Source organism: Siniperca chuatsi, linkage group LG7, assembly GCF_020085105.1.
Source record: "Siniperca chuatsi isolate FFG_IHB_CAS linkage group LG7, ASM2008510v1, whole genome shotgun sequence".
Taxonomy (NCBI): domain Eukaryota; kingdom Metazoa; phylum Chordata; class Actinopteri; order Centrarchiformes; family Sinipercidae; genus Siniperca; species Siniperca chuatsi.
The window spans coordinates 30,553,803-30,579,859 of NC_058048.1; the positions used below are offsets into that span (position 1 = coordinate 30,553,803).

Genomic DNA, 26,057 nt, shown 5'->3' on the forward strand with positions numbered 1-26,057 from the left:
CCCCAACAAATGCCTCCTGTTTGTTTGATAAAAACTACAGTGAGCAGCTGTTTTGGGAAATTACTGAGCCTTTTTTTAAATGAAACTATATATCTGTATTTAAAGATTTACGTCGTCAGAAGGAATGTGTTTGTAGCTGAGTCAGAAAATATTGTCAGTTTTGATATATGTGTTTGGAGAAAAAAAATGAACTGGCTTGAACTTCATAAATGTGCATATTTTCTGGTTAACACACTGAGTATCTTTAGGTTTTGGACTGTTGGTTGGACAAAACAAGACAGGGGTGTCCTCTGAGTCCCATGCTTTTCGATTTGGCCATCAAACCACTTACCACAGCCTTCCGTAATTGTAAGGACATATCCGGCATTTGGATGAACAACACTCTCTCACTCTATGCTGACGACCTTTTGCTTTTTGTCTCAAACCCAAGTACCTCACTGCCCTCCGCTCTGTCGCTGCTCAGTCAGTTTGGTCGATATTCAGGATACAAATTAAATCTTCACAAAAGCTAGCTCTAGGAGAGGGATGCACAATGCAAAGACCACGTAGAATTTTTTTTATTTTTTATTTTCTTAAATAGTAGAATAGTAATTGTAGTGTTAATATTAATAAATTAGTAATAATAGGAATGACAGCTATAGGAAGAATAATGTCAGCATCAGTAACAGAGCCAATAACAATAACTGTAGTAGCAGTTGTTGAGCAGGAACACGGGGGCAGCAGGTGGCCCACAACCACAGATCCAGACTCTGCAGCTCCGGAGGCAGGGATTGTTTTATTGTTGGTATATATACAGTATACATGCTTTGTTTTGTTTTATGCACATTGATGTTTTGTTTATATGTTGGCATTGGTGCCAGTTGCTGATATTTTATACTCATACTCATAATAATAATAATAGTTATAATAATAATAATCACCATGGACTGGGAACTTGTGATTTGATGCATTTGTTACAGTTTGCAGACATTTACAGAGCAATCGAATGAGAAAATTATTGCAGCCCTGATGTCAATATGTCGCCATATTGTATCAGCATTAATCTGTGTGTGTTTGTGTGTAACAGGAAAGAGGAGTGGGAGAAACATGGTGCGTGTGCAGCATGTGTAGAAGGAATGAACTCTCCTCTGAGATACTTCCAGATCTGCCTCAAACTACGAGGACAGTTTGATATCCACAAGTTAGTCCACACACACACGTTTCTCAGTGCATGTCAAGTTTAGGGACATTACATTGACTAACATTATTCCCAGACGTTCACCTAAAACTATAAACGATACTGTGACATGACCGAGCTTCACGTCATGTTCATATCACGTGGGAGTTACTGTGATTACCAATGTCACCTGAACTAAGTAGCATTCATGTCAACATTGAAGTCATAATTTACGACAGTACAGATTGACCAGATATCTGCACGCTGTTTTAAAAAAAACAAACAGATGCATCACCTCACGTACAATATTAACAACAGTAGTAGAATAGTGTTGCGTGGTGTTCTTTAGCCAAAAGGTTTTAGCTCAAATGTTGTTTGGTTTGAGTCTCCAAATGACACGTCACCACAGACTGAGGAAGCATTCACTGCTTAGACCCATGTTGCTTCTTCAAGACCATAAAAAAAACATATAATTGTAAATATTCATTGTGGTTTTTTCGTGTGTATTATTTTTGACTCAAACGCTGCTAGAGGAAAGACGACGGCTATCAAAGTAATGTTTTATGTCTGTATTTCCTGCAGATTGCTGGAGGACGCCGGCATCACTCCATCCTGTGAACAACCATACAAGGTAACAACACACACTGAGAATTCATACTGTTAAAATCTGCTAAATGAACCCTACTTTCACCTGTTGTATTATTTGACTTTATAACTGCAGATATAAACATAGAGACCCATAGGTAATGGCTTTACTAGATAATTATAAACGTAGTGTGACAGTAGCACAAGCAGAGAAGAGTCCATTATAGAGCAATATTTACCCACAGTCTGTACCATAAAGTACTGGTTACACTGAATTGCGCAATAATGAGTTTTATTTCTTATGATTTTAACTTTCATTTGTAAGAGGTAGAAAACATTTTCATCTCTGACACAGTTTGGGTTCATCAATTGGTTACAGATGTTACAGATGTTTATCGTTATCGGGAAATGTATTCCCTCTCATGTGGACCGTATTTGCCTCCAGTGCATCAAAAGCTCCAGCTTTGTGTTTCATTCTATGAGAATATACTTCCTGTGTTTGTGTAGGTGGTGGAGGTGCATCAGGTCCTGGCTCCACATCTGGGTGACAGACATGAGATCCAGTGTGTTACAGACGACAAGGTCAGATCTTCCGTCTGTGGTCATCTGCACGCTGCTCTGTGCTCCGGTCGTGTCTAATTATTGATTTTACAACTGAAACGCTTAGTTGACAATTTTAATAATATTTAAAGTATTTATAGTGCAAATACGCGGCTCTCTGTCACATTCACTTCTTTACGGTAATGATCTGCATTTTTTTCTGTTTTATATCTGTGTAAATTGAATATGTTTTTATATTTTTTTTCGTTGATTGGTCGGACAAAACAAGACATTTGACTCGTGAAAAACGTGAACGGCCCTCTCTAGAGCCGGTGTTCGGTTTGTCCGTTCTGGGCTACTGTAGAGAAATGAGTTGCAACATGGCGGCCTCCGTGGAAGGGGACCCGCTCCCTCCCTCTGTAGATATAAAGGGCTTATTCTAAGGTAACGAAAACACAACGATTGTTATTTTCAGGTGATTATACACTAATGAAAACATACTTGAATGCCATTAGAGCCCCCTGAATCTTACACACTTGACCTTTAAATAAAAGTAAAAAGAGTGGAGAAAATATTCATCTGCAGCTGTGAAAACGAGTGAAGCACAGTGGATGATAAAAGCTGCCAGAAGCATTGGTGGGTGAAAGGATCGCAGAGGCAACGAGTCTGCTGTGTATAAAAAAAACAGCAAAGCGATCAAACCACACACAGTCAGTGATGAATCAATAAAACTGCTGTTCCTAGAAGCTGGGAAAGCTGACCGGCCAGATTGTGCTGCTGTGTTTACATGAATTTTTGTCCAAACTTCATTTCTGCTTGATCCGATTGTTTATAGATAAGTCATGTAACGGCCTCAGTATGCTTCAAACAAACTACAGTTATCGTACAATGTGTGGAGACTGCTTCCAGTCTTTGTAGTACGCCAGGCCGGACCTCTCTCTGCCAGAGTTGTCTTCACAGCCTCCAGCCACTGGCGAGCAGAAGAAGTGCTTTTCTGGGTCCTGCATGCGTGTAATTACATTACCGTTGACCTTGCTGAGTTAGCTGGTTTCATGAGAGACGATTCCCACTGCGCCACTCATAAATAAGAGTAAACGAGACTGAGAGTCTGCAGCCGCGCTAGCATCTCTGTGAGGCTGCGCTCAGACACAGCAGTGCTTTCAGCTAAATGCTAACACCAGAATGCTAAACGCTCACAGTGACAATGCTAACATGCTGATGTTTAGCAGGTATAATGTTTACCATGTTCACCATCTTAGTTTAGCGTGTTAGCATGCTAAAAGTAGCAAATTAGCAGTAAACACAGAGCGCAGCTGAGGCTGATGGGAACGCCATCAGCTCTGCAGGTGTTTGGTCAGAAACCAAAGTGTCGGACGCGTTAACATGTCGACCTGATGGTGGCGCTAGATGGAAAGTCAGAGGATCAGCAGAGTTATTACAGTTCAGGGGAGCATGAATGAAACTACTGCTGGATGGGTTTTCCATGAAATTTGGTTCAAAGTGGTGGGCATTTCCATCCCTAAAGCCACAGCGGCAGTGTGAGCAATAAAAACAGTTAACTACCCATTGTCATTAAATGGTGACGTCACACAACCCCTACACTACCAACGCTTAGGCCCAACTCTGAGCCTCACCTTGCTGTTAAGTGTCATCGTTAGGAGCTGAAAGCTTTCATTTGAGTGATTTCTCCAAAGCAAAAGGCTCAAAATCGCCAAGTAGCCATCAAAACAGATTATAAATTTAGTGAAAAGCCCCATTTAACCACAAAATGTGGAGGCTGCCTTCCTTTCCGGTCACACGCTGACATCTAAACACCACGCAAAAAAACCCAAACAAAGCAAAGAGGCTGTGAGCCTCTGGAGCAGATCTGAGCGTGAGAACATCACCCCGAAACATTTCACTCCAGCGGGTTTCAATAAGACTTCGTTGCTCTCATTAGTCCGACAGGGTTAGACATGCTGAAACTTTACCAAACCTCTCTGATAACAGAACATAAATATTATTGCTAAACACTGATACCTCGTCTTGGGGCCGCGCTGCTGTTGTTCATTCGTCTATTGGGCCTTTTGTCTTGTTTTCAGGCTTAATGAGCTCTGAGTCTGCTCAATATGCTCTAATCGGCCATAATGCTGTCGATGTTGGTCCTGGAGTCCGTCCAAAACTCAGTTCACTTCACCTAATTGTCTCCCGCACTAAAAGGTCTGGCAGCGTCTCCCAATGAAATGTTCGTGCTCGGGCTAAAACCACCATAATCCACATATCTCGACTGCTCCTGGCCAGATCTCCATGACATTTATAGTTTATAAGAAAGCTTTGTTTTATTTCATTCTTTTGTATTTTATTAATTTATTTCACTGTCTGACATTATTTTCTGTAAATTTTCCATGAAGATCTAAAGCCCTCTCCTCCCGGGTCGTTTCTAGACTCTTCAGAGGCCCTGCTTCTCGGCAGATAACAACATGTGCATTATTAAAAGTTCTTTAATTTATTCACTGTAATAAATGAATGCCAAATAAAACAACTTTAAATATTCTAGTATGAAACAATATCAATAACTAGCTGCTATTTGTAACTCCAGATATCAATGAGAGGGACCCAGGTGGGACGGTGAGGTCACAGGGAGCAGAGGTGAAGACGGTGCAGGACTTTAAGTACTTAGGGTCAATGGTTCAGAGCGATGGAGACTGTGGGAAAGAGGTGAAGAGGCGAGTGCGAGCAGGTTGGAGCGGGTGGAGAAAAGTGTCAGGTGTGTTGTGTGATAAAAGAGTCTCAGCGAGAATGAAAGGAAAGGTGTTGGAGACGGAGGTGAGACCAGCGATGTTGGACAGCTTAGAGACAGTGGCGCTGAAGAAAAGACAAGAGGCAGAGCTGGAGGCAGCAGAGCTTAAGATGCTGAGGTCCTCTTTGGGAGGGACGAGGACGGACAGGATCAGGAACGAGGACATCAGAGGGACAGCTCATGTTAGACGTTTCGGAGATAAAGTCAGAGAGGACAGATTGAGGTGGTTTGGACGTGTTCAGAGGAGAGACTGTGAATATATTGGTAGAAGGATGCTGAGGCTGGAGCTGCCAGGCAGGAGGTCTAGAGGAAGACCAGAGAGGAGGTTTATGGATGTAGTGAGAGAGGACAGGAAGCTAACTGGCGTGAGTGAAGAGGACGCAGAGGACAGGGTTAGATGGAGGCACATGATTCGCTGTGGCGACCTCTGAAAGGGAACAGCCGAAAGGAGAAGACGACTTTGTAACTCCAAATGTCCTGCATCCATGGACAGATCATGTGATTTGCGTCTCTTTGTAGTTATTTTAGGACAGACTTGAAAAAAACTGAACCTATGACTCATCTCTTTAAGCTTCCCCTTAAATCTACTCTGAGCAACTGTTACTTAGTTCCACATGGTGACTGTGGCACGCCATTTGTAATCATTTTAATATGAACCTCCCCCCTAACTTCACAGTTCAGGGCTGCTCTCCAACTTTTCTTGTCTCAGATCACGTTATAAGGAGAAATAAGCACAATACCAACCGATCATCAGTGTTGCCATGTAAACACATTTTTATAGACCTTGTCTGACAACTACACTTATTTGTTTGCATAAAACATCTCTCGTGTTACCGCCAGATTGTTTATTTTTAATAGTCTTACTTGTTTTTACCTTATGGATGATTTTATATGTAACTGTATGTGTCGGTCACGGGCAATGTGCACCTAGTGAAAGAACAGAATAAAAATTTCCACCATGATAACACTTAATATAATAATAATAATAAATAAACGGCAGTAGCTGCGTTTCATACCTGCTCTTGCAGCCCGATGTCTTTACACTCCTCCCTCTCGTCCCGCAGGACAGAGAGGTGTGGTTTCAGGTGAAGATCCCTCTGTCTCACAACCTAACTGTCGGCTGTGAGCACCGCAGCAACGCTGACGGGGGCCCGGCGTCCGGGTACGGCCCAGGATGGAGCCCCTCACCTGGGCATCCCTGCCCTCCTCAGGTCCCTTTCTACTACTTCCCCATAGACCACCAGCAGCCGCAGCGGCCCTGCGGCTAACAGAAGCACGTTCACCTGGAAAGCCTCCTGATTTATCAAAAGTGTAAACAAATAATAAACACATTTAAAGAATTCAAATGTGTTGAAATGATTTTATTTGCCTCCGAACCATCGATTAAATGCATTTTGTTTGTTTCTCCAGTTGGTGAGTGTTCCTGTTTAAAAGGCCTTTAAAGCACTGAAAGAAATTCGGCACATTTTATGTGGATGTCCAATCAAACTAGCTAAGTTTCCAACAGCGACAATGGCATCCTGGTACATGTAGGCCCTGCCGGCAGGAGAACTCTGCTTACTTCCACAATATGGCTCGCACTGAGGAATTTATTGCTTCTACTGACTACATTGAGCATCTACACTGGCTGCACATCTGCTTAAGAGTTGCCGAATTTTCCCTTTAACAGTTTTGTACTTTCCTTCTCTTCAACAAATCCCACGTGCAGAGCCAAACCAAATGAATATATCTGCTAACGCGTACTGTGTGCGTATCACAGCCTCCGCTGTCGTCCAGAAACTGTTAAAACACATCAGCGAGCCGCTCTGTTGCACTGGGTGACATGCTCCTTCATCACCATGAACACACACACTGTAGTTTATTCTGACTCCGCCCCACACACACCGTCCTGCTGCCCCAAACACTCACTACAGCACCACATGTGGATTCATCCGCCGCTGGAAATAGTCCCCAACAGATGCTCTGTTTCCTCCTGTTGGTCTGATAAAAGCTACAGCGAGCAGCTGTTTGAGGAACTGAGCCTTTTAAAACATGAAACTATATATCTGTGAGGTGTTTTTAAAAGTTTACGTCTTCAGCTGGGACCAACGGGCTCGGAGCTGAGAGCCGCAGACAGGAAGTCCAAGTATTGACAAATGGACTAACACTTTGTTGGCTTGGCCCTGCACATGAGATTTGTTGATAAGAAAAATACAGAACAACACCAGACTTGTACACTTCGCATCCCTGCTGATCAGTTTCTAAAACATCGATCAGTTTCTAGATTCATTTCCATTCTTCCATCTAGCCGTTAGTTAGTCACTTTCTATGAAAATCAGCCAGCAGAGACCTGAGAGTTTCTGTGGAAAGAGAAGTCATCTTTATTTTTTGCTTAAGTTATGTTTCAACAGTTGTGAGCAGGGGCTGTTGGTGCGTCCAGGATTCTTAGATTCAGCTCCTGAACAGGCAACCAGATTTGCATGATCATTTCCATAATGTCCACGTCTGCTTTTCATTTCTCTGCCTAAATCTCCCAATGCAACACTCTTAATAGGCACCAGCAAGGAATTTCGAAATGGTCCCTCCTCACAACTCTTGTTTGTTTTGCTCTTTTCACAACGTTTGTTGATTCTCTAAGGTGGCTGCACACTGTGAGAGATGGTCTTATGATTTACATACATATATGTAAAAACAAAATTTTCCTGTTTTGAAAACAAGCATCAGGGACAAAATGTAGTTTTAAGTTATTTTTTAAAGCACAGTGACAGATCTAATAGTTGGAAACGTCACCAGCGACATCTGTTGGTGAAAGCGTGAACGCACTATTGGAAAAACAGCAGGTCTGAGATCAGTGTTCTTCACCCTCATTGTGCGCAGAGTGACGTTCAACACTTGCTTCAACTATCACAAGCTAACATTACCTAGCAACCTTAGCTAGCTAGCCAAACAGTCAGTAACGGTCTAGATGGAAACCCTGGATATGTGAAACTCTCGCAAGATTTGTACGTGTTGGGTCTTCACTGTCCTAAAGCTAAGTCTCGCGTGAGTTTCTGCAAACCCAGGGTTAGCATCCAGACGGGACCGTCCTTTAGGACATTTAGGGATAACGCCAAGGAGGAAAGGTAAAAGCCAGCAGTTTGGCTCTCTTGGTGGATCTGGCACAGCAGCCAATCAGGACTTGAATACGAGTTTTTTGTAGAGTGCAAAAACTTTGATATTATTTAATTTATTTTGTTGTTGTTGTTGTTGAAAACAGCCTTCCAAGACTGCACACTGTCAGATTCTTTGTAAGACTCTGCTATAGTTGATTTTTAAGTTTTAAAAAAATGTGTGTTGAATAAATGACTTATTTATAACAACGCATTCAACTGACTTAATGTAAGGCCCTCTGCAATCTGTAAAAGAGGAAGAGGAGGAGAGTGTGAAGCCATGTCAGCGTCAGTTGTCAGGTCAATGTGTGTTTTAGCAGTAAACCTCTGCAAACTCGCACACAGCTAACCGCTAACCGCTAACGCAGGCCTCTTGAAATATGAAATATCGTGTTGGCGCGTTGGGCCTACAAATTGGGCGTGGATCACAGCAGCAGTCACAATGTGATGATGTTTTTGGTCTCTAAACTCTGAATTATCAGTGGAGACCACCTTTTTGATATGAAAAGCAAACATTTCATCAAGTTTCTCTCATGACTGCCAACTTTTGTCTGGGAAAGCCCAAAATCCCGCAGCGCACAGGAGCGTTCACATGTTGTTACACTATCTCACCAAGCCACCCGACAGTTGTCGAGAGATTTCACTCTGGACCGCCGTGCAGAGCCGCGTGGCTAAAAATCCACGATAACACGAAACAGATCAACTGGTTCACAGTTTATTAACCCTTCTCCACCCAGAAAACCAAAAGTACTGACAGAACATTCAGAAAGCACTAAAAACAGAGTCAGACCACTACTAAGAATGCAGTAAAGCTAACGAAAAAATTAAAAAAATAAAACGACCAGAGAAGAGAGACAACTGCTGGACTAATTAATGGTTTTGGAAAAATGCTCGGCAGAGAAACTCATTTCCAGCGAGAAGGTGAGGAATGTTTGTTGGTCGGACTGCGGTGTAACATCAAAACATGATTCCTCCTACGCCTGAAATGCAATCTGCGGATGTGGGATCTAATCTTCTGTGTGCGTGGGTGGTTTTACAGCTTAAAGTAATAAAAATGAAATTCCCAACATGTCTGCCTACGTTTGAGTGCGTGACAACACAGCCAACAATCTTCTCATTTCAGTCTTCGGTGTGTATTTCTGTACCCCCGCCCCGCGACGCGTCCCCGTGCTGTGTTTGAGTTTCCGAGCACACATTCTTCTCCCGCGGCCGGCCCGTCTCAGTGCTCGAGGCGTCCCAGGAACCTCAGGTTGAGGATCTTCAGCTGGTCGTCCAACTCCATGCGGACAATGCCGTCGTCTCCGTCGATACTCAGCAGGATCCCCGTCGCCTCGCGGTCTTCTCCCAGAATCACCTTCACCTGGACGCGTGGGAACAATCAACTCAACATTAACAGCTGCTCACCAGCGTGGTGCGGACAGTTCACATTCCAGATGATCAAAATTAACGTTTTCTATTTTATTCTTGGAAACAGAATTACTCTGGCGGTTCCTAAAAGCCTGCAAGTTAAATTAAACAAACCTGACATGTTTTAGGTTCGATCATTTATCCAATATATATATACTACATGGCCAAAAGTATGTGGACACCCAGACATATATGATAGTTGAACATGTGATTCCGACACAAACGACAAACAAACCTGTTGACAACGTTAGAAGCACACTGTATTTAAACTGTGGTTTCCAACATTTTTAGCTTGTGTCCCCTCAAAACAAAGAAATGTCAGTGATATTTTCTTTCCTGGTTTTACTTTAATAATTATATTAACTTTAAATATTATATATATTTAAAGTTAATATTATATTAACTTTAAATAAGTTAATAATATAAGTTAATAATATAATAATATAAGTTAATAATATAAGTTAATATTATATTAACTTTAAATATTATATATAGAAAAAAAGCAGCTCGAGGAAAATCTGAAATATGCTTTTTCTGCATTCCTATCTTGTTGCTCATCTCGTGACCCCTTTTAGGGGTCCCGGCCTCCAGGTTGGGAGCCAGAGTCTAAAATATCACTGTTTGCTGTAGTGATGAGATTTCACTAAGGGACCCAAACCAGGAAAAACAGACCCAGGCAAGGTATCCACATACTTTTGGCCACTTAGTGTATCTACGTATATCTAATAACAGGGCCAGGTGATAGTTCATTACAGTCATGTCATGTTATTGAAGATGTCGTCTCATGTAATGCATAAAAGTGGAACGCAGTTCATTGCTTTGAACATTAAGATGATTATTTTGCATTTGCCAAACTGTGATATGTATCGATATTTGAAAAAAATATTCTTAATACTGTGATATTGATTTCAACGTTATTGTCCAACGAGGTGGAAATATTTCCTCAACCGCACATTTTCAGTAAAGTAAGAACATAAAAACATCACACAGCAGTGTAAAAAGCATTCGAAAAGCAGGTAAAACGATTAACGTAAGACTCATTCACGTGAATTTTAATTAAAAAGAGCAAAACGGCCGCAGCGCGTGGCCTTAATTCGCCCTTTAACAGCAGTTTGGAGGAAAACTGCTGGTCACGCTCCTTTTGGAAGTGAACGCTGCCGTGGTGACGTTACCTTGTTGTTCTTGGTGGGAGTGATGGGCTCCAGGTGATCGCTGCTGATGCTGACCACCTTCTCCGACTCCTGCATGAACACCGAGCACATCCCTCCCTGCAGAAGCACACAGAGAGCTCTGACTCTTCAAGCCATTTCATTTGGACATTTACACAATCACAACATCAGATGTTCTCAGTAGACAGAGTGTGTACAGGTCCCTGTGTTACATTGTATTAAGCAGAGTAAGACTGTTGCATTATGGGTTGTTTGTAGCCTTAATGTGGCTAGGCTAGCGAGCTTCTTTAGGTCTGTTTATTGCGCGTCTTTCAGAGTTAAAGTTAAAGAAAATAACGCCATGTTCGACCCTCTGACAGGCGCTTGGGATGGAGTACGCTGGCAGCTTTAATCAGCCCTGCTCGTGTTCAGTCGGAGGATTAATAATCTGAACCGGATCGTTTGTTTTAGCTGCCAGGAGTCACGGGATGAGGACATCAAACACACAGTCTGAAAAAAATATTAAACAGCCAGAGAAAATCATTCTAGAGCTTCAATGGTTGGTCAATTAATCGATTAGTCGATCGACAGAAAATTAATCGACAAGCATTTTGTAAATCTATTAATCATTTCAGCTGTTTTTCAAGCAAAAATGCCAACGATTCTCTGGATTTGCCGCTTTTATACGACAGTAAATTGAATATCTTTGGGTTTTGCACTATTGGTCGGACAAATCAGGCAAACTGAACACCTCACCGTGGCCTCTGCATGTTATAGACTAATCGATTAATTGAGAAAATCAATAATGAAAATAACGGTTAGATGCAGCCATAAATCCTCAAAACCTCTTCCACGAGCGTGTGAGGATGTGAATGACATACTGGGGATACTGGGATTTACTTTAATTAAAAAAAACCAAAACCTTCAAGGACAAGGACTACGTTCTCCTTGAACTAACAGTCTCTCAGGAGAACCCTCCGAACAGGACTCGTCTGATGAAGGCTCTCTTCTTTTTCCAAAATCAAGGTATTGGAAAAACTATACACACGCTGATACGGACACACATGAAATGAAATCGACTGATAATATTGGACTGGCTGCTGCGTCCCAGTCTAACTCTGTTATTGGTGGTCGTTTAGCAGACTGGTATTTCCTTTCGGTCGGCCAGAACTGAAGCAGAACCAGATGAACCCGTCAGGAGGAACCCAGAGTGTGTTTCATAACAAGTCTGACTCACTGAGCAACGACGCGGGTCAGAACACTGCGGAGCCTTCGCACTGAACGACCCGTTTCTGATTATGTCTCGCTGCGGCCGCTTTCATCTGGTGACGACGCTTCGCTACGGTTCTGCCTTTTAGTCGCTCAGGAACGGGGCCGACTGCCGTGCGCTTTCACACCGGGAGCCGCCCGGTAGAACCGGTCTGAGACTTGGCTCAGGTGGGTTTAACCAGCTGGTGCTGAGGGCAGGACAGTCACCGATACAGGTGACACTAACTGGCCGTCAGAGTTTGTCCTGCAGATGTCCCGATGAACCCAAAACTGAGATCTGGGTCTGATCGTTAAGACGCTGCTGCCAGTAGAAGTAACCTGGCCCTGTCTAAACACTGATTCGACGGTGTGGTAGACGTCACGTGATTGTGTGAATACGCATGTGTGTGCGTTTGTTACCGTGACACTCCTGATGACCCCGGTCTGTCCCATCAGGTCCATGAAGGAGTCCTTCACCCGGACCAGGATGTCGGTGGTCACCCAGTCGCTGCTGCCCTGCTCGATGTTGGAGCCCGGGGTGTGAGGGTTGTAACCTCCGGGAGAGGGCGCTCCGGGCGTCATGGGACTGTAGCCCACGGGACTGGGACTAGGACTGGCCTGTGAAAGCAACAACGGTCACAAAGAAATAAGTTTGGAAGCTAAAGGAAGTAGAGATTTCCCTGAGGTATTTCTCAGTGTAACCTCCCTGGCTGTGTTTTTTCACTACAGTCTGACAGCTTCTTGGCAAAACATGGACTTAAACAGATTTACAAGTTTTCTAAATTGAAAGTACTTGGATTTGTTGAGGTCTTAAATTCACTGGCCCATTTTTCAGTCTAGCTCTATTCGGCACCTACTGAAGTAATGTCACGGTAACACAAATAAACCCGCAGTGGAAAACCCCAAATGTGTCTTTATAAAGCACAAGGAAACATGCAGGAAGTTAATGCAGACTGAACGCTGTCGGCATTTTTAAAGATCACTTCTAGAGCAGTTTACTTTGAGATCGTTCTGATTACATAAGAAACACAACCATCTCCTACCTGATAAGCCATCGGGGAGGGTGTCGGATGGTAGCTGGCTGGAGAGTGCGTGTTCTGGTAGCCGACTGGTGAGGGCGCCACCTGGTGGTAGCTCTGAGGACTGGGGCTGGGCTGGTAGGAGCCCTGAGGGGACGGGGCAGCGTAGGGGGAATACTGCTCTGTGTTATACCTAAACACATATACACACACACACACACACACACACACAGAGATATAGACAGGTTAGAGAGTCTGAAAGCCCTGAGTCATCGGTCAAAAAGGTTATTCCAGATATCCATCCCCCCATTTATAGCCAGAAACACAACAGTACGGCTTTGTAAAAACAGAGACAAAGGCCAAAATTTTGGCATTTAAGCTGCAAGAAGCTGATATATCGGAACACTTCTTAACATGTTGACATTTCAACATTTAATGCCAAAAAAGGACAAAAAATGTGTTTTTGCTTTCATCATCAGACAGAAGAAACCTCTGAACAAAATTTAGACCATCGTGAACTCCAGCGAGAGCAGACAGTTACAGACATTCAAATACATGCAATCATTTCTCTGTAACGGCGGCTCTGTCGTGTTTTAATATGTGCGGCTAACTGTGAGCGCTGATACTCACATAGCAGGCGTGCCAGGTGTCTGAGGGTTGTACTGAGGGTTGACCTGTGGAGAGGGGACTTCTGGGTAACCCGGCGTCTGGGGGTTGGGGGTCCCCCCGTAGCCCTGAGGGGACGGTGAGGGCTCGTCGTCGTAGCCAAAGTCGTACTCCTCTTCATTTCTGGAGAGAAGATACAAAAATTTAAATAAAATAAAGAATAACATACTTATTTAAAATCTGTGTGTGTGTGTGTGTGTGTGTGTGTGTGTGTGTGTGTGTTACCTGGAAGGTGTGTTGGGGTTGCTGGGGTCCCAGGCTCCGCTCTGACCCGGCGTCCTGCTCCCATCATGCAGCGGGGTCTGAGAGCCGTAGTGAGGCGTACGGCTTCCTGTTAGAGCGCAAAAGACCGACTGATGAGAAACACTTTCAGTCAAACAGGATTGTGGGTAATATTTAACCTCCTAATCGTGTGTATTCTCTACATGTTGATTTACAATATCTCCTTAAAAAACCAGGAGTGCTTAAATGATTCGCTGATGAATCAATGAACTGGTCGTTTGAGGATTTGCTGCTTTGCTTTGGGTTTTTAACTGTCGGCCCGACAAAACATAGCATTTAAAAGACGTCACATTTCACTTTTTTTGGACATTTTTAGACTCAATCTAATTGGTTGATTGAACTTGATTTATTTTTTGTCATTATTGGTGAGTATGTTTCAAACACACATTACATTATCCCTCTATACTACCAGCTGCTGCATCAGGACATCAGACAGTCCAGCATTAAAGGGACAGTTCACCACAAAACCAAAAATACATATTTCTCCTCTCACCTGTAGCGCTCTTTATCCGTCTAGATAGTTTTGGTGCGAGCTGCAGAGTTTCGGAGATGTCGGCAGAAGAGACGTCTGCATCTTTTTTAATATAATGGGACTATGTGGCACCATGTGGGAACTATTTTCTTTCTATCGATAGTTCCTACATGAAACTGCTCCAAAACAATCTAGATGGACTACAGGTCTAGATGGACTACAGGTCTAGAGGAACATGTATTTTGGATTTTGGGGTGAACTGTCCCTTTAAATGTACCAACAGTTAAGACAAAGAAGTCTGTGGATGCCCATAGATATACATGCAACTTCTGTAAATCCATTCAAAAAAACATCTTTTATTTTTAATCTTGATTTAAAGTAGGTTTTTGTCGACTTGCTACTTTAATTTTTATTTTCTTCAGTTTCATTGCATTTTAAATAATTTGTGTGCCACCTTTTCAACTGTCTAAAAGTTTTATGCAAAGCACTTTCAACTTTTTAATTACTAATTTTTATCATGTCTAATATAATTTCCCAGAGCCCAACATGACTCATTCAATTTACTTGTTTTATCCAACCATCAGTCCAAAAATCCAGCCACTTTGCCATTTTTGCTTAAAAAAATGTCTGAAACGATCGATCGATAACAGTCGATTATCAAAGTGGTTGCTGATTAATTTTCCGTAGATGTACTAACCGATTAATTGACCAATCATTTCAGCTCAAATGCTATACATATAAAGTATATATAATATAAGTAATCATTAGTTAAAGACAACGTGTTTTCACTACTGTGGTCATTGTGGAGGTGGTGGTGGTATCGTGTTGGACTGCGTTGTCTTACCGTCATGCAGCGGTGTCTGAGACCCGTACATGGGCGTTCTGGAGCCGGTACCGTACATGGGAGTCTGGGAGCCGTAAATGGGCGTCCGTCCGTGGGTGGAGGTCATCCCACTGTGTCTCTTAGCTCCCCTGGAGGGAAGGACGGGGGGGTCGGGGTGGGGGATTAATGTAAAGTTAGAAACTCTTGATCATGTGCTGGGTTCTGGCAGAGAGACTGACAGTAATCAGATGTTGAAAGAGAATAGAGCTGATCATATCATCACGATACGATTCCACTGAAAGTAGATACGCAGTAATACTAAATGACTGCCCAGCCCTGTAGGAGGTAAGAAATCTACAGGCAGTAAAAGGGAAAGAAATACATTTTAGAGAAGAACATGATTATTAAAGCTGCAGTAGGTTTTTAAACTTTAAATCTGTTTAGAAAGTGAAAACAAAATCACTGCATTTGTTTATTCGCGTTGCTACAGTCTGCCCACTCCTCCGAGCACTTTACCCTGTCTGCCTTAACTACAGTCCGCAGAATGTAAACACAAAAGGGTACGTGAGAGTAGAAGGCGTGCTCTTCCTCCGTTTGAGCTTTCTGAAATAACCGACAGCAGCTTTAACACCAACACAACCAGAAACGACACGCTGAGGAAACAGTCGAGCCGTTTTCGAGTACATACATGGTGGTTAAGCGCTGTCGGTCTACAGAGATGGTCTGACAGGTGGAGTGCAGCTCCACTCTGGCTGTAGACTCTGTTGCGTCCTTCACCACACCGATGTAACCTGGGAAATGTAGGCAAATTCATCAGTACCATTTAAAAAAAAACAAAACCAGGGAGTAATACATTAGTGGTCGAATAAATGAGAACATATTCACGGACCAGATCCGAGAATTTTGTAATTTTAACCTTTTGTCACTTTCTTAAACCTGCGTGGCACTGGTAACGCGTCACTGGTTTCCTCAGCCAGTCCTACCTTTGTAAGGACCCTGAGAGATGCGGACCGTCTGACCAATCAGCTCATTGTCTCTTCGTCCTCTGCCGCGCCCCATTCCTCCTCCTCCTCCTCCTCCTCCTCCACCTCCTCCTCCTCCGCCTCCTCCTCCTCCTCCTCCTCTCTGCGGAGCACCTGCAGGACAACAAAAACACCTGCATCAAACGCCGTTTACACATGTTTGATTTATCTCCTCCAGTGTACCGGTTCAGGTGGCTCGGACAGCAGTCTACACTATTCAAAAAAAAAAAGAATTTAATAAACTATCACTATTATTTGTTTTACTAGAAACCAATTCAAGAAAATGATCGATGCAGACTGAAGTAGGTCCTCTCTGGTGCGGAGTATAGGTAGGATAGGTAGAGAGTTTGCTCCGGAAAGGCGACTAAATCTGCGGTTAACATTTGACTCACTTAACGCTCGCTGGTTTGATGGCGAAATACCTGAAGAAGCTTAATGTTAAGCCCGGATCACAGATGTTTGCAGAGGGAAATAAATGATGATGATGAGTGTTTATAAATTCTTTTTTGTACACTCACAAGATAAATTGTGGTTAATATCCACTGGAATTTCATTTGATACAATGACGTTATATTTTTCTGATTTATTTTAATCATCTAACGGGAAGTCCAAACTGAGAAAAATAGCAGCTGTTGAAGCTGTTCACTGTCCTTGCCTGCAGGCGGTGGAAATGATAAAACTGCACCAGCCGTTTCTTTGCCTGTAGGTGGTGCAGGTCGACAGGTGTAGAACTAGTCTGATGATTGCTCAACAGCTCCCGTGATCAATATAAGGATCCAGGAGAAACTTTGTATTTTAAAAGACAGAATAATTATTAAAATTGTCATATATATAATATTTTCCTTTACTGCAAGTGCAATGAGATAACTTCTGTTATGAATTGGCGCTATATAAATAAAATTGAACTATGGCCACGAAGGGGAGGCCCTTTATTTCTTCTACACAGAGACATCAAATATAATTGATGAGTCGATTTGTGTCGGACATCAACATATAATAAAAACGTTTATTTTTGGCTGCTGGTCAAACTTAGTAACAAAATTTGAAATAAAACTTTGGGTTACAGTCATTGTTTATGCCATTTGTCATTTTTTAACAGGACAACAACGTCAGCTCAAACACAAACGGTAGATATAACAGATGACCTAACATCTTGTGTTTGTTGGCTGAAAAACTAAAGCATCTTTACCAGTCCAGTCCAGTCTCACAGTTTTCAGTTTTCCTTGTTTTCTTCCCAGCACTTCGTATCTTAAATACACAAATACAAGATATCTGACTGACACCTGGCAGAACCCTCTTAATGGGGAATTAAGGAATGGCGACGTCCTCCAGCCTCTGATTTACGGTTTTTATCCAGCTGCTGCAAAACGATGCAGAGGCCAAACACTGAGGAGGACAAATTAGATGTAAAAAGCTCTTTTCCACTTCAGGAACTTAGCGAAATGCAACGTGTCTCCACTGTCACGTGCTCCGCTTTGGGCGCTCTTCAAGAGGTGATGCTAAATGCAAGTTCAGGTGCTTTCAGGCGTCGGCGCAGTGCTGCCGATTGCGATTGTCCAGAACACAAACGGTCCAGAAAAAGATAAAACAAGATGATGAAAAAAATATATGCAACTTTTTGTACTGTAATGAATCTTTCTCTCATTACCCGGAATATAATTTATAATTTAATGCAATGTAAAGAAACCTATTTGGAACATTGGAAAGAAGAAACTAAAAGCCAAAGTAGATAAGAAAGTTATCTGGCCCTAAAAAGAGACGATGAACTGGAAGAATATCTCTCTGCTGGCAGAGAGGTCAGGCTCAGCGACCACAAACTGGACACCGAAACAGGAAGACACAAACAATCCTGGCAACCAGAAGGAAACACAACATGTGTTCGCTGTTGAGACAGAGATGCACAACATCCAGTGAAATAAGGAACGTTTACTTTAACAAGTTCAACTTGAGTTAAATGAGCTCAACATTAAAAATACTCCAGGAGACGGAGGCCGATCCTGCTGCCCCATATGTACGAACACAACCCGAGGGCCAGTGAATGACCTGCACACACACACACTTTGTATTTTAACTGCAAGTCTACAATTTATTAATATTATCATCCTCCTATCTTGGTAATCCGTATATATTTTAATATCACAATTCTTCTGTTTATGTATATGTTTATATTTTACACTAGCTTTGGCAACGTTAACATCTGTTTCCCATGCCGATAAAGCCCAGTTGAATTGAATCAGATTAACTGGTGGAAGCCCGTGTAATGACTCTTTGAGTAGTTTTAAAGAAACAGTATTGGATCAGTATCAGCTGCTTGAAGTCTACAGGACCGAGCAAGCGTTATTATTTTCTACCAAACGTCCTTCATCGCCTCCATCAGCCAGGAGCTTGGAAAGTGTTTCTGGATGTTGCAGCAGAACAAATGACGCTTGCGTTCCCGCTCATGCTGAGGTGTACTTTGTTTCTGCCACTCACCTCCTCCGCCGTGGTGCATGGGACTGCTGATGCGAGGGCTCATTGGAGCAAAGCCTCCCACCGTGAAGTTGGTCACGTCTCTGGGCTGAAAGAGGCAAACAGCACAGAGGTTTATAGAAACAAGCTAGATAAAGTCTTAAATAAATATATAGAATGAAATATGGTATTTTGAGAGTTCATGGTTCAATAAATACTCACTGTAAGTACAAAAAAATCAAGTGTGAAGAAAAAACATAGTGCTAACAAAAGGTTTCCTCTGCTGCTGATACGACACGCTGCTAAAACTACAAGAGACTCGCAGCTGCAGACAGTCGGTGTGTGGCGGCAAGACAGGTTTAATGAGTTTAGGCTCATGTCTATTTTTCACAAATGTTGATTTTAAATTTAAACACAACTTGAAGTGACTCAGTCCTCATGGTGAGTGTGTAACTGGCTGAGGCCAACATCTGCCTACTCTCACTGTTTGAATGAACCCTTTGGCCAATAGGAGCCCACAGTGACACATCAAGCAGCCCGCGCAGTGCTGACCTTGGATCCACCAGCCAGCACCAGGTGTCGGGTCTTGCAGACGAACATGCCTCCGTTCTCCACCAACTTCTTACAGTGGAGGAAGGCGAAGCCTCGGAACAGGTGACGGATCTCCCCTTCACGGCCCTGCGGGAGGAACACACACACACACACACACATATATGTATGTATGTATCACATATGTATATCAGGATGTCAAGTCAAGTCTGAACAAACGACAGCAACACTGGTGAAAAGTTTTGAACGGAGACGAAGCTTTGACGGCTCCGCTGCTCCATGTTTGTCACACACATCTGTGAATTGAAGTCTTCCGTGCCAACCGACTCAATCTTTAAAAATGCGTAAACAAAAATCTAAACTAAAACAACTCTCAAACTTTCAAGTAAACCGGAAGACAAAGTGAACATTTCATCAGCTGCAGGATCTCATTCAAGCACTCAGTGTTAAAATAAATGTTTAGTTAGAGATGAGAACACGACTGAACTCTCTCGTCCTTACAGAGTGCGGCCCGTCGATAACCTTGACGATGTCCTTGACGTGGATATTGTTCTGCTCCGAGTCCAGAGCCACAGCGAAGCGGTTGTCCTTCCTGCGGTTCACCGCCTGGTGCCGCACCGTCATTACCTTCCCGTGCATGTTCAACACCTGAGAGACACAGAGTCATTCACTAAACCTTTTTTTTTTTTTGGAAAATGAGATTTTTTTTCCGTCTTCGCACTTAGCTTTATTGTTTGTGAATGTTTACGTCTTGCGGACTTTGAAGTAAACGAGAGGTTGGTTCATGTTGGTTGTGTGGACGTTGCAGATGTGCGCTCGTGTCCCGGAGCAGACTATTACCTGAAACGTCTCTCTCTCCAGTCGGACGATGACTCCGACGGTCTGTGGGTCCAGCTGGACCAGCTCGCCCCACTCATGCTGCCCTCCCGCATCGACGCCAGACGCCGTCTCCGAGCAGAGCTGCAGGTCTCTGGGCAACACCTTCAACTGCGCGCACACACACGCACACACACACACACACACACACACACACACACACACACACACACACACACACACACACACACACGGTGAGACAGGGGAGGTCAAATCAAACATACACAAGACATAAAAATACTTGGAATAACAATTTGTGTCTGATAAGTTGTGTTTTTCAGCAACCTTGTTAAAGTTTCTTAAAATTAACATCCTTCTCCCCTTTTAAAAGAATCCAGAATCTCGGAATGTAAATATTGTTCATTTCAAAGTTCAAATGCCGGACACAAGACGCCTCCTACTTCACTGAAAAGTCAATTTGTAGTGTGTGTGTGCTGACAGTTGTGTACGTTTTATACTGGATAATGATTGGCTCCACCCTAGTAGTGATGTCGTAAATCCTGCTGCGTCCAGGTGTTAATGAGGCGAGCGCAGGCAGCGTGTGGAAGTGGGGCCTGTGTCGGCTTTGCGTCACGTTTACATGTAATGACTCTTAACCTCAGTATGATTAAATGAAAAGCCGGAGCAGGCACCTCGTGCATGGTGAGGTCGGAGAAGAGGATGACGAAGTTCTCTTCCACTCTGACGATGAGGCCCGTGTCACCCTCGTATCGCCCGGCGATCACCTTCACGTGGTCGCCCATCCGGAAATATTTTCTCAACTCATGAGCCGGGAACTCCAGGGGGTCCTGCAAGAAAACACACACACACCCGTGTAACAATATGAGGACCATGTGTTATGAATGGAATAGGCCTGGTTAGTTTTTAGAGACTCTGTTTACTTTGAGGTTTGACATATACTCTTGTATTGCTATATTTGTGAGGACCAATTTCAGTTTTAAACCATCGTAGTGAGGACGTATTGGCCAGTCGTCACCACTGCAAAGGACTGTTTGAAGGTTAAGAATTAGTTTTAGGTTAGGAATGATTATGTATAATCATTAAGGGTTTTAGACTATAGAAAGACGAACGTGTGTGTGTGTGTGTGTGTACCTTCAGGTCTTCGTGTTTGGGCATGATGGTGATCTTGTTGCCGTCCACACTGAGAATTTTCCCCTGCAGGTTGATCAACTCTCCCTCGCAAACCTCCACGTTGTCGCCGGCCTGCAGGTTGTGTTCACGCTCCTTACCTGCGCACACGCGCATGCACGCACACGCACGCACACAAATGTTGTTTTAGCCAAGAGACACTTCACTGGCATCATAACTTTGACCTTCAACATTTAACAGTTATGGAAGGAAATAAACACGAGATTATATTTAAACATGCTTGTGAAAGATTTAGTACACATTCACAGAGTCGGACGCATTAAAGTCTTCATACAAGAGCTAAACTATGATAAACAAGACGTTTAAAAATCCAAAACTGAATTAGATTTTTATTCATTTTTTACTCTAATTTCATGTTTGCATTTAACTTTAGGATTTCTTTTTTAAAAAAAAACAACCAGAAGGTTCAGCCCCCACTACTCACCTGCATATGAACTTCAGATATTTATGGTTCAAACACATTCTCTGCAGGCAATAATTTAATCATCATTTACGCATCACCTTCACCTGATCATCTTTAGCCTAAAATGAACCTTTAGCTGACCCTTAAACAGCACACACACACACACACACACACACAGTGTACCTGACTCGGTGACCACCTCCAGGTCGATTCCTTCAGGCTGGTCTTCGAACTTCTCCAGCTCTGACAGAGTGGGCTTCACTCCGTCTGTGATCTGTCAGAGAGAAACCAAGAACCAGCTGCTGAGGGTATTATTATTATTTATTATTAGACAATGCCATTTAATCTTTTGTTAAAACCTGAAAAATCAAAGTTAAGAAGACTTCACATGAAAACAGAAGTTTGTTTGAATTTTTTTAAGTTCCATCGGGATTCACAATAAAGGGGGTTCCTCAGGGCACGACCTCGGGTTCTCTGGGGTTCTGAAGGAGGTTTTTTTTGAAGCCTGTTTAGTTTTCAGAGTAACGAGGCAGCAGCTGACAGGGATCCAAATGAAGACAAGGAGTTTATTAGTAGTGTGTATTCTGAAATTAAAAGACCTCCTCACCACAGCGGACATGGCAAAGCTCTTAAACAGGAATCCTTTACGGCTGTAACGGTTCCCCTCAAAGATCATGAAGTCTCCGTCATGGCTGACCTCCCCTCCGAGGGACCTGTCAATCAAATCACCATCTGTCAGTCATTTACGCATAAAGTCTCAAACTATTTAAATGCACAAGTTTGATTTTGAAATTCCAGACTTCTTCCAAGCATACAGCAGAAAACCTCATGTTTCAACTTTTTAAAAAAATATATATTGTGCACCGGAAGTTAGTTTGGAGAGGGAATGGGACTCGTTCTACAGGTGCCTACAGTATGTGTGTTTGTGGTCTTATTATCACGTTGACTTTACCCACACGACCTCCCAACCTTTACCAGAAACACATCAAACTGAACTTTTGTTGATGTTCATGTGGAATATTCAGTCACGATGATCTAGATTGTGTAACTGATTATATAAAACCTGAACAACAACACTCAGTACTATCAGGGTCTTTCACGGTTTTATTTTGTAGACATGTGTGAATTTATATTCCCTCATAGACACTGGTAGGTGTGTGTGTGTGTGTGTGTGTGTGTGTGTGTGTGTGTGTGTGTGTGTGTACCTACCTGATCTTTTCAGCATCAAACAGCCTCTGAGCAGGTCTCTTAAACTTCTTCCTCTTAGCGAACCAGTCTTTCTACAGGACACACACACGCAGACAGACATAGGTGTACGTCAGCTATCAATACACAGTATCAAGTGGAAGAAGTGTGTTAATGTGCGCTTGTCCTACCAGGCTCATCTTGGCCTTGATACGGTCCAGGTCTATACGAGGGATCATCTTCAGGGAGATGGTGTTTTGACTCGGCTCCACGTAGTCCACCTGGAGAATGAAGAAAACAACGCAGCAGACCTCAAAACATCCGTTTAGAGTAATAGTTCGTTCTAGTTTGACCAAATAATCCTAACTCTAGTTAATTTACGAGCTTTTATCTGCTTCTCATGTTGTTCATTAGTACTGTAGGTTTATCAAATCTGTCACTTATTTTTCAATTACTCGTTCATTCATCAAGTCTCTCGTGTTCCCAGAGCCCCAATGTGACGTCTGCAGATGTCTTGTTTTGTCCGAACAACAGTCCAAACCCCAAAAGACGTTCAGTTCAAAATTATACAAAATACAGAAAAGCAGCAAATCCTCACATTTGAGAAGATGGAAGCAGAGAATGTTGGATTAATAGATTACAGAAAGATTCATTCGACTTACTAATCAATTAACCGACTAATCGTTCTGCCTTAAAAACCTGTTGTTAAAAATGTAAATCTGTATTTGTCATATTATATTTGGTATTTATATTTTTGGTGAAACAAACAGTACGATTAACCATTCAATGTCTCAACAACAGCTGATACAACACTAAAGTATAGGAAGTACAGGTATAGTTTGGAGATGCTCACCTGGCTCCTCCTGTGCTAACCGACAAATGTTTTAAATATTCCTTTCAATTTCTTGTTTTTTTTAAAAAAAAGAGGAATAAGAGAAATGTTTCACATATTTTTTGCAGTGGAGCTTGAATCTCACATGCGAATGTTGAGAACTGCTGACATAGTGCTTTGACATTTTTGTTTCCATTTCTGGTGGCCGGTTGCGTCATCAGTCGGTACCTGAGCGATGTCGTCCTTGTACAGGCCTCTCTTCAGCCGGACCCAGGACTTGGGCTTCAGATTGGTGACCTCTTTGACGACCTTGAGGACGTCCGTCATCTCTTTGATGGGAACCATCTGCTGGTTCCAGAGGCCCATCCTCAGGTTGCCGATGCCTTCGATGGCTGACTTGACGTGCGTCTGCTTGTACGACTCCACGTAGATGTAACCTTTAACGTGGTCCGGGGCGACCACGGACTTGATCTGCAAAGGCTGGGGGGACGGGGGGTTACACTCACATTATAAAAAGCAGGGAGGTTCAAACTTTCTGAAACCATTTCTACAGACAGCACAATCTCTTAATTTCTAACACTTAACATAAAAGCATACTTGAGAAAATGATTGCAATGGCAGAGATGTAAATACTGACGTATTCACCACAGAAACAGCTGAACAGCTATAAACAACAAAACAGCTGCAAAGCCCCCATTACTGGCAGTTTGGTGTAAATAAAACACTTATACAATCGTATAGAGTCTCGCTCTCTCCCAGGAGTCATTCTTCTCCTGCTGAAAGTCAGTAACTCTCAGTCCTACTCTGAGGTCGGAGGGTTTTTTAGTCCTGGTTTAACTTTCAGCGCCATTCCTAAGAGGGATTCTGAGACGCTTGATAAATACGTGCCCGATGTTAATACAATCCTACAGATATACATCAAGATAAACACAGCTAGCTCAGGCTACATTTCCCTTCATCTGGTATGGCTACGAGACTGGCAATGTGGCAACGTTACATTGCGGTCATCTGACACTTTTGTCCAACCTAGCAACCATCTTGGATAATGCATGAACACTTCCAAGTTGCAATAAAATGATGTTTTCTTCTTCTTTCTATTCTGCTGACAGAGTTTGAATGCAGTATTAGACTACAGCGAAGGGCTCGCACTCAGAAATAAACCTCAGGGTTTGGCCAATCAGAGCAGAGCGTTCAAATAAGTGATGTGAAAAAATAAAGAGCAGGTTCTTACTGTGTCGGTGAACTGGTAGGCGATGAACTTCCTCATCAATGCGATGGCCGTCGCCCTCTCCTCTCCAATCTAGAAAGACAGGATATGTTGAGGAAGTGTGTGTGTGTGTGTGTGTGTGAGTCTGTACATGTATGTTTTCTAGTTGCGATGACACGTGTGTGTATTTGAGTGAAAGCGCAGTCACAGAGGATACACACCTTGCACTTGACCGTCCAGAGATTGGGATCCCTGAAGACGACAAACAGATTTTAACATTAAGACAACGTCACAATCTACACAACCTCATTATCGCTGCAGGTGTCTTGATGCTGATTGGTGGATGAGTGTTCACGTACTTGACACCAGGAAGCAGTTGCTGCTGGGTGATTTCATCAGAAAGTTCCTCGGACCCTCCAGAGTAACTGCACACCACAGAAGAAGAGTAACAAGACAAGTTTTTGACTGAATGATGCAAAGTTGTTTTTTTAAAAAGGCGCTTCCTGGTCTACAGCTGTTTGTGTTAGCAAAGCTCCAAAATAAAACATCACAGTGAACGGAAAGTAAAATCTTTTTCCAAAAAACGTTTAGCGGTTTCTTTTTTAACCGCTGCTTCAAAGCTCAAAAAAGGACAGAAACGTTTCCAGATCATCAGATAACCCAGCTTCATTTGGTGGGTCAAATGTGAATTCTGGACGTCTTTTCTAACATTTTAAACGTATTTATTTTACAATAATTACTCTCAAAAACAATTATTTCCACTCACTTCTACTTTTCATCACTGTTAAGCTACCATCCATGAAACTCAACACTTCCTGCAGATGCTTCACACTAAAAGCCTACCAGCGAGGGATTAAGTGTTGAGCTTCACTGGCAGTCGCTTTTAAGTCGATCTGATTAATTCTATAGGAGCCTGTAAATGGAAACATTTTTAAAAATTGCCCATTAAATTCAAAATGGCTGACTTTGTTTTGGGTTCAGGGTATGGCTCCAAAAGGCTTTTTTTTTTTAAGTCTCGAGATGATACATCTGCCTCCTAAATTTCATACATCAACGTCTAATTTAAAAGGTGGGGGCTTAGTATAAAACATGTAATTTCCTGTTGCCAGTAGGTGGCGCCATGACTTTGTCTG

At 42.7% G+C, this 26,057-nt stretch overlaps 2 protein-coding genes across 6 annotated transcripts in view; one reads left to right on the forward strand and one right to left on the reverse strand.

The window, feature by feature from the left end:
* Window positions 1–6,406, forward strand: part of rnaset2l (ribonuclease T2, like) — a 13,050-nt gene extending 6,644 nt beyond the window's left edge. For both annotated transcript variants that reach the window (XM_044202326.1, XM_044202327.1), the window contains 4 exons: window positions 1,067–1,180; window positions 1,739–1,787; window positions 2,249–2,323; window positions 6,125–6,406. In XM_044202326.1, coding sequence (XP_044058261.1) covers window positions 1,067–1,180; window positions 1,739–1,787; window positions 2,249–2,323; window positions 6,125–6,328 — 442 coding nt within the window. In that variant the 3' untranslated portion in view covers window positions 6,329–6,406. The remainder of the gene's footprint in view (window positions 1–1,066; window positions 1,181–1,738; window positions 1,788–2,248; window positions 2,324–6,124) is intronic.
* Window positions 6,407–7,768: 1,362 nt separating this feature from the next.
* Window positions 7,769–26,057, reverse strand: part of supt5h (SPT5 homolog, DSIF elongation factor subunit) — a 28,577-nt gene continuing 10,288 nt past the window's right edge. For all 4 annotated transcript variants that reach the window (XM_044201809.1, XM_044201807.1, XM_044201805.1 and 1 more), the window contains 23 exons: window positions 25,284–25,349; window positions 25,146–25,176; window positions 24,949–25,017; window positions 23,946–24,197; window positions 23,077–23,166; window positions 22,910–22,980; window positions 22,308–22,413; window positions 21,884–21,974; window positions 21,241–21,377; window positions 20,781–20,936; window positions 20,113–20,259; window positions 19,774–19,920; window positions 19,276–19,401; window positions 18,748–18,832; window positions 16,237–16,389; window positions 15,942–16,044; window positions 15,275–15,402; window positions 13,902–14,007; window positions 13,641–13,799; window positions 13,035–13,203; window positions 12,412–12,609; window positions 10,768–10,863; window positions 7,769–9,548 (listed from right to left, as the gene is read on the reverse strand). In XM_044201809.1, the coding sequence (XP_044057744.1) occupies window positions 9,408–9,548; window positions 10,768–10,863; window positions 12,412–12,609; window positions 13,035–13,203; window positions 13,641–13,799; window positions 13,902–14,007; window positions 15,275–15,402; window positions 15,942–16,044; window positions 16,237–16,389; window positions 18,748–18,832; window positions 19,276–19,401; window positions 19,774–19,920; window positions 20,113–20,259; window positions 20,781–20,936; window positions 21,241–21,377; window positions 21,884–21,974; window positions 22,308–22,413; window positions 22,910–22,980; window positions 23,077–23,166; window positions 23,946–24,197; window positions 24,949–25,017; window positions 25,146–25,176; window positions 25,284–25,349 (2,827 nt within the window). In that variant the 3' untranslated portion in view covers window positions 7,769–9,407. The remainder of the gene's footprint in view (window positions 9,549–10,767; window positions 10,864–12,411; window positions 12,610–13,034; window positions 13,204–13,640; window positions 13,800–13,901; window positions 14,008–15,274; window positions 15,403–15,941; window positions 16,045–16,236; window positions 16,390–18,747; window positions 18,833–19,275; window positions 19,402–19,773; window positions 19,921–20,112; window positions 20,260–20,780; window positions 20,937–21,240; window positions 21,378–21,883; window positions 21,975–22,307; window positions 22,414–22,909; window positions 22,981–23,076; window positions 23,167–23,945; window positions 24,198–24,948; window positions 25,018–25,145; window positions 25,177–25,283; window positions 25,350–26,057) is intronic.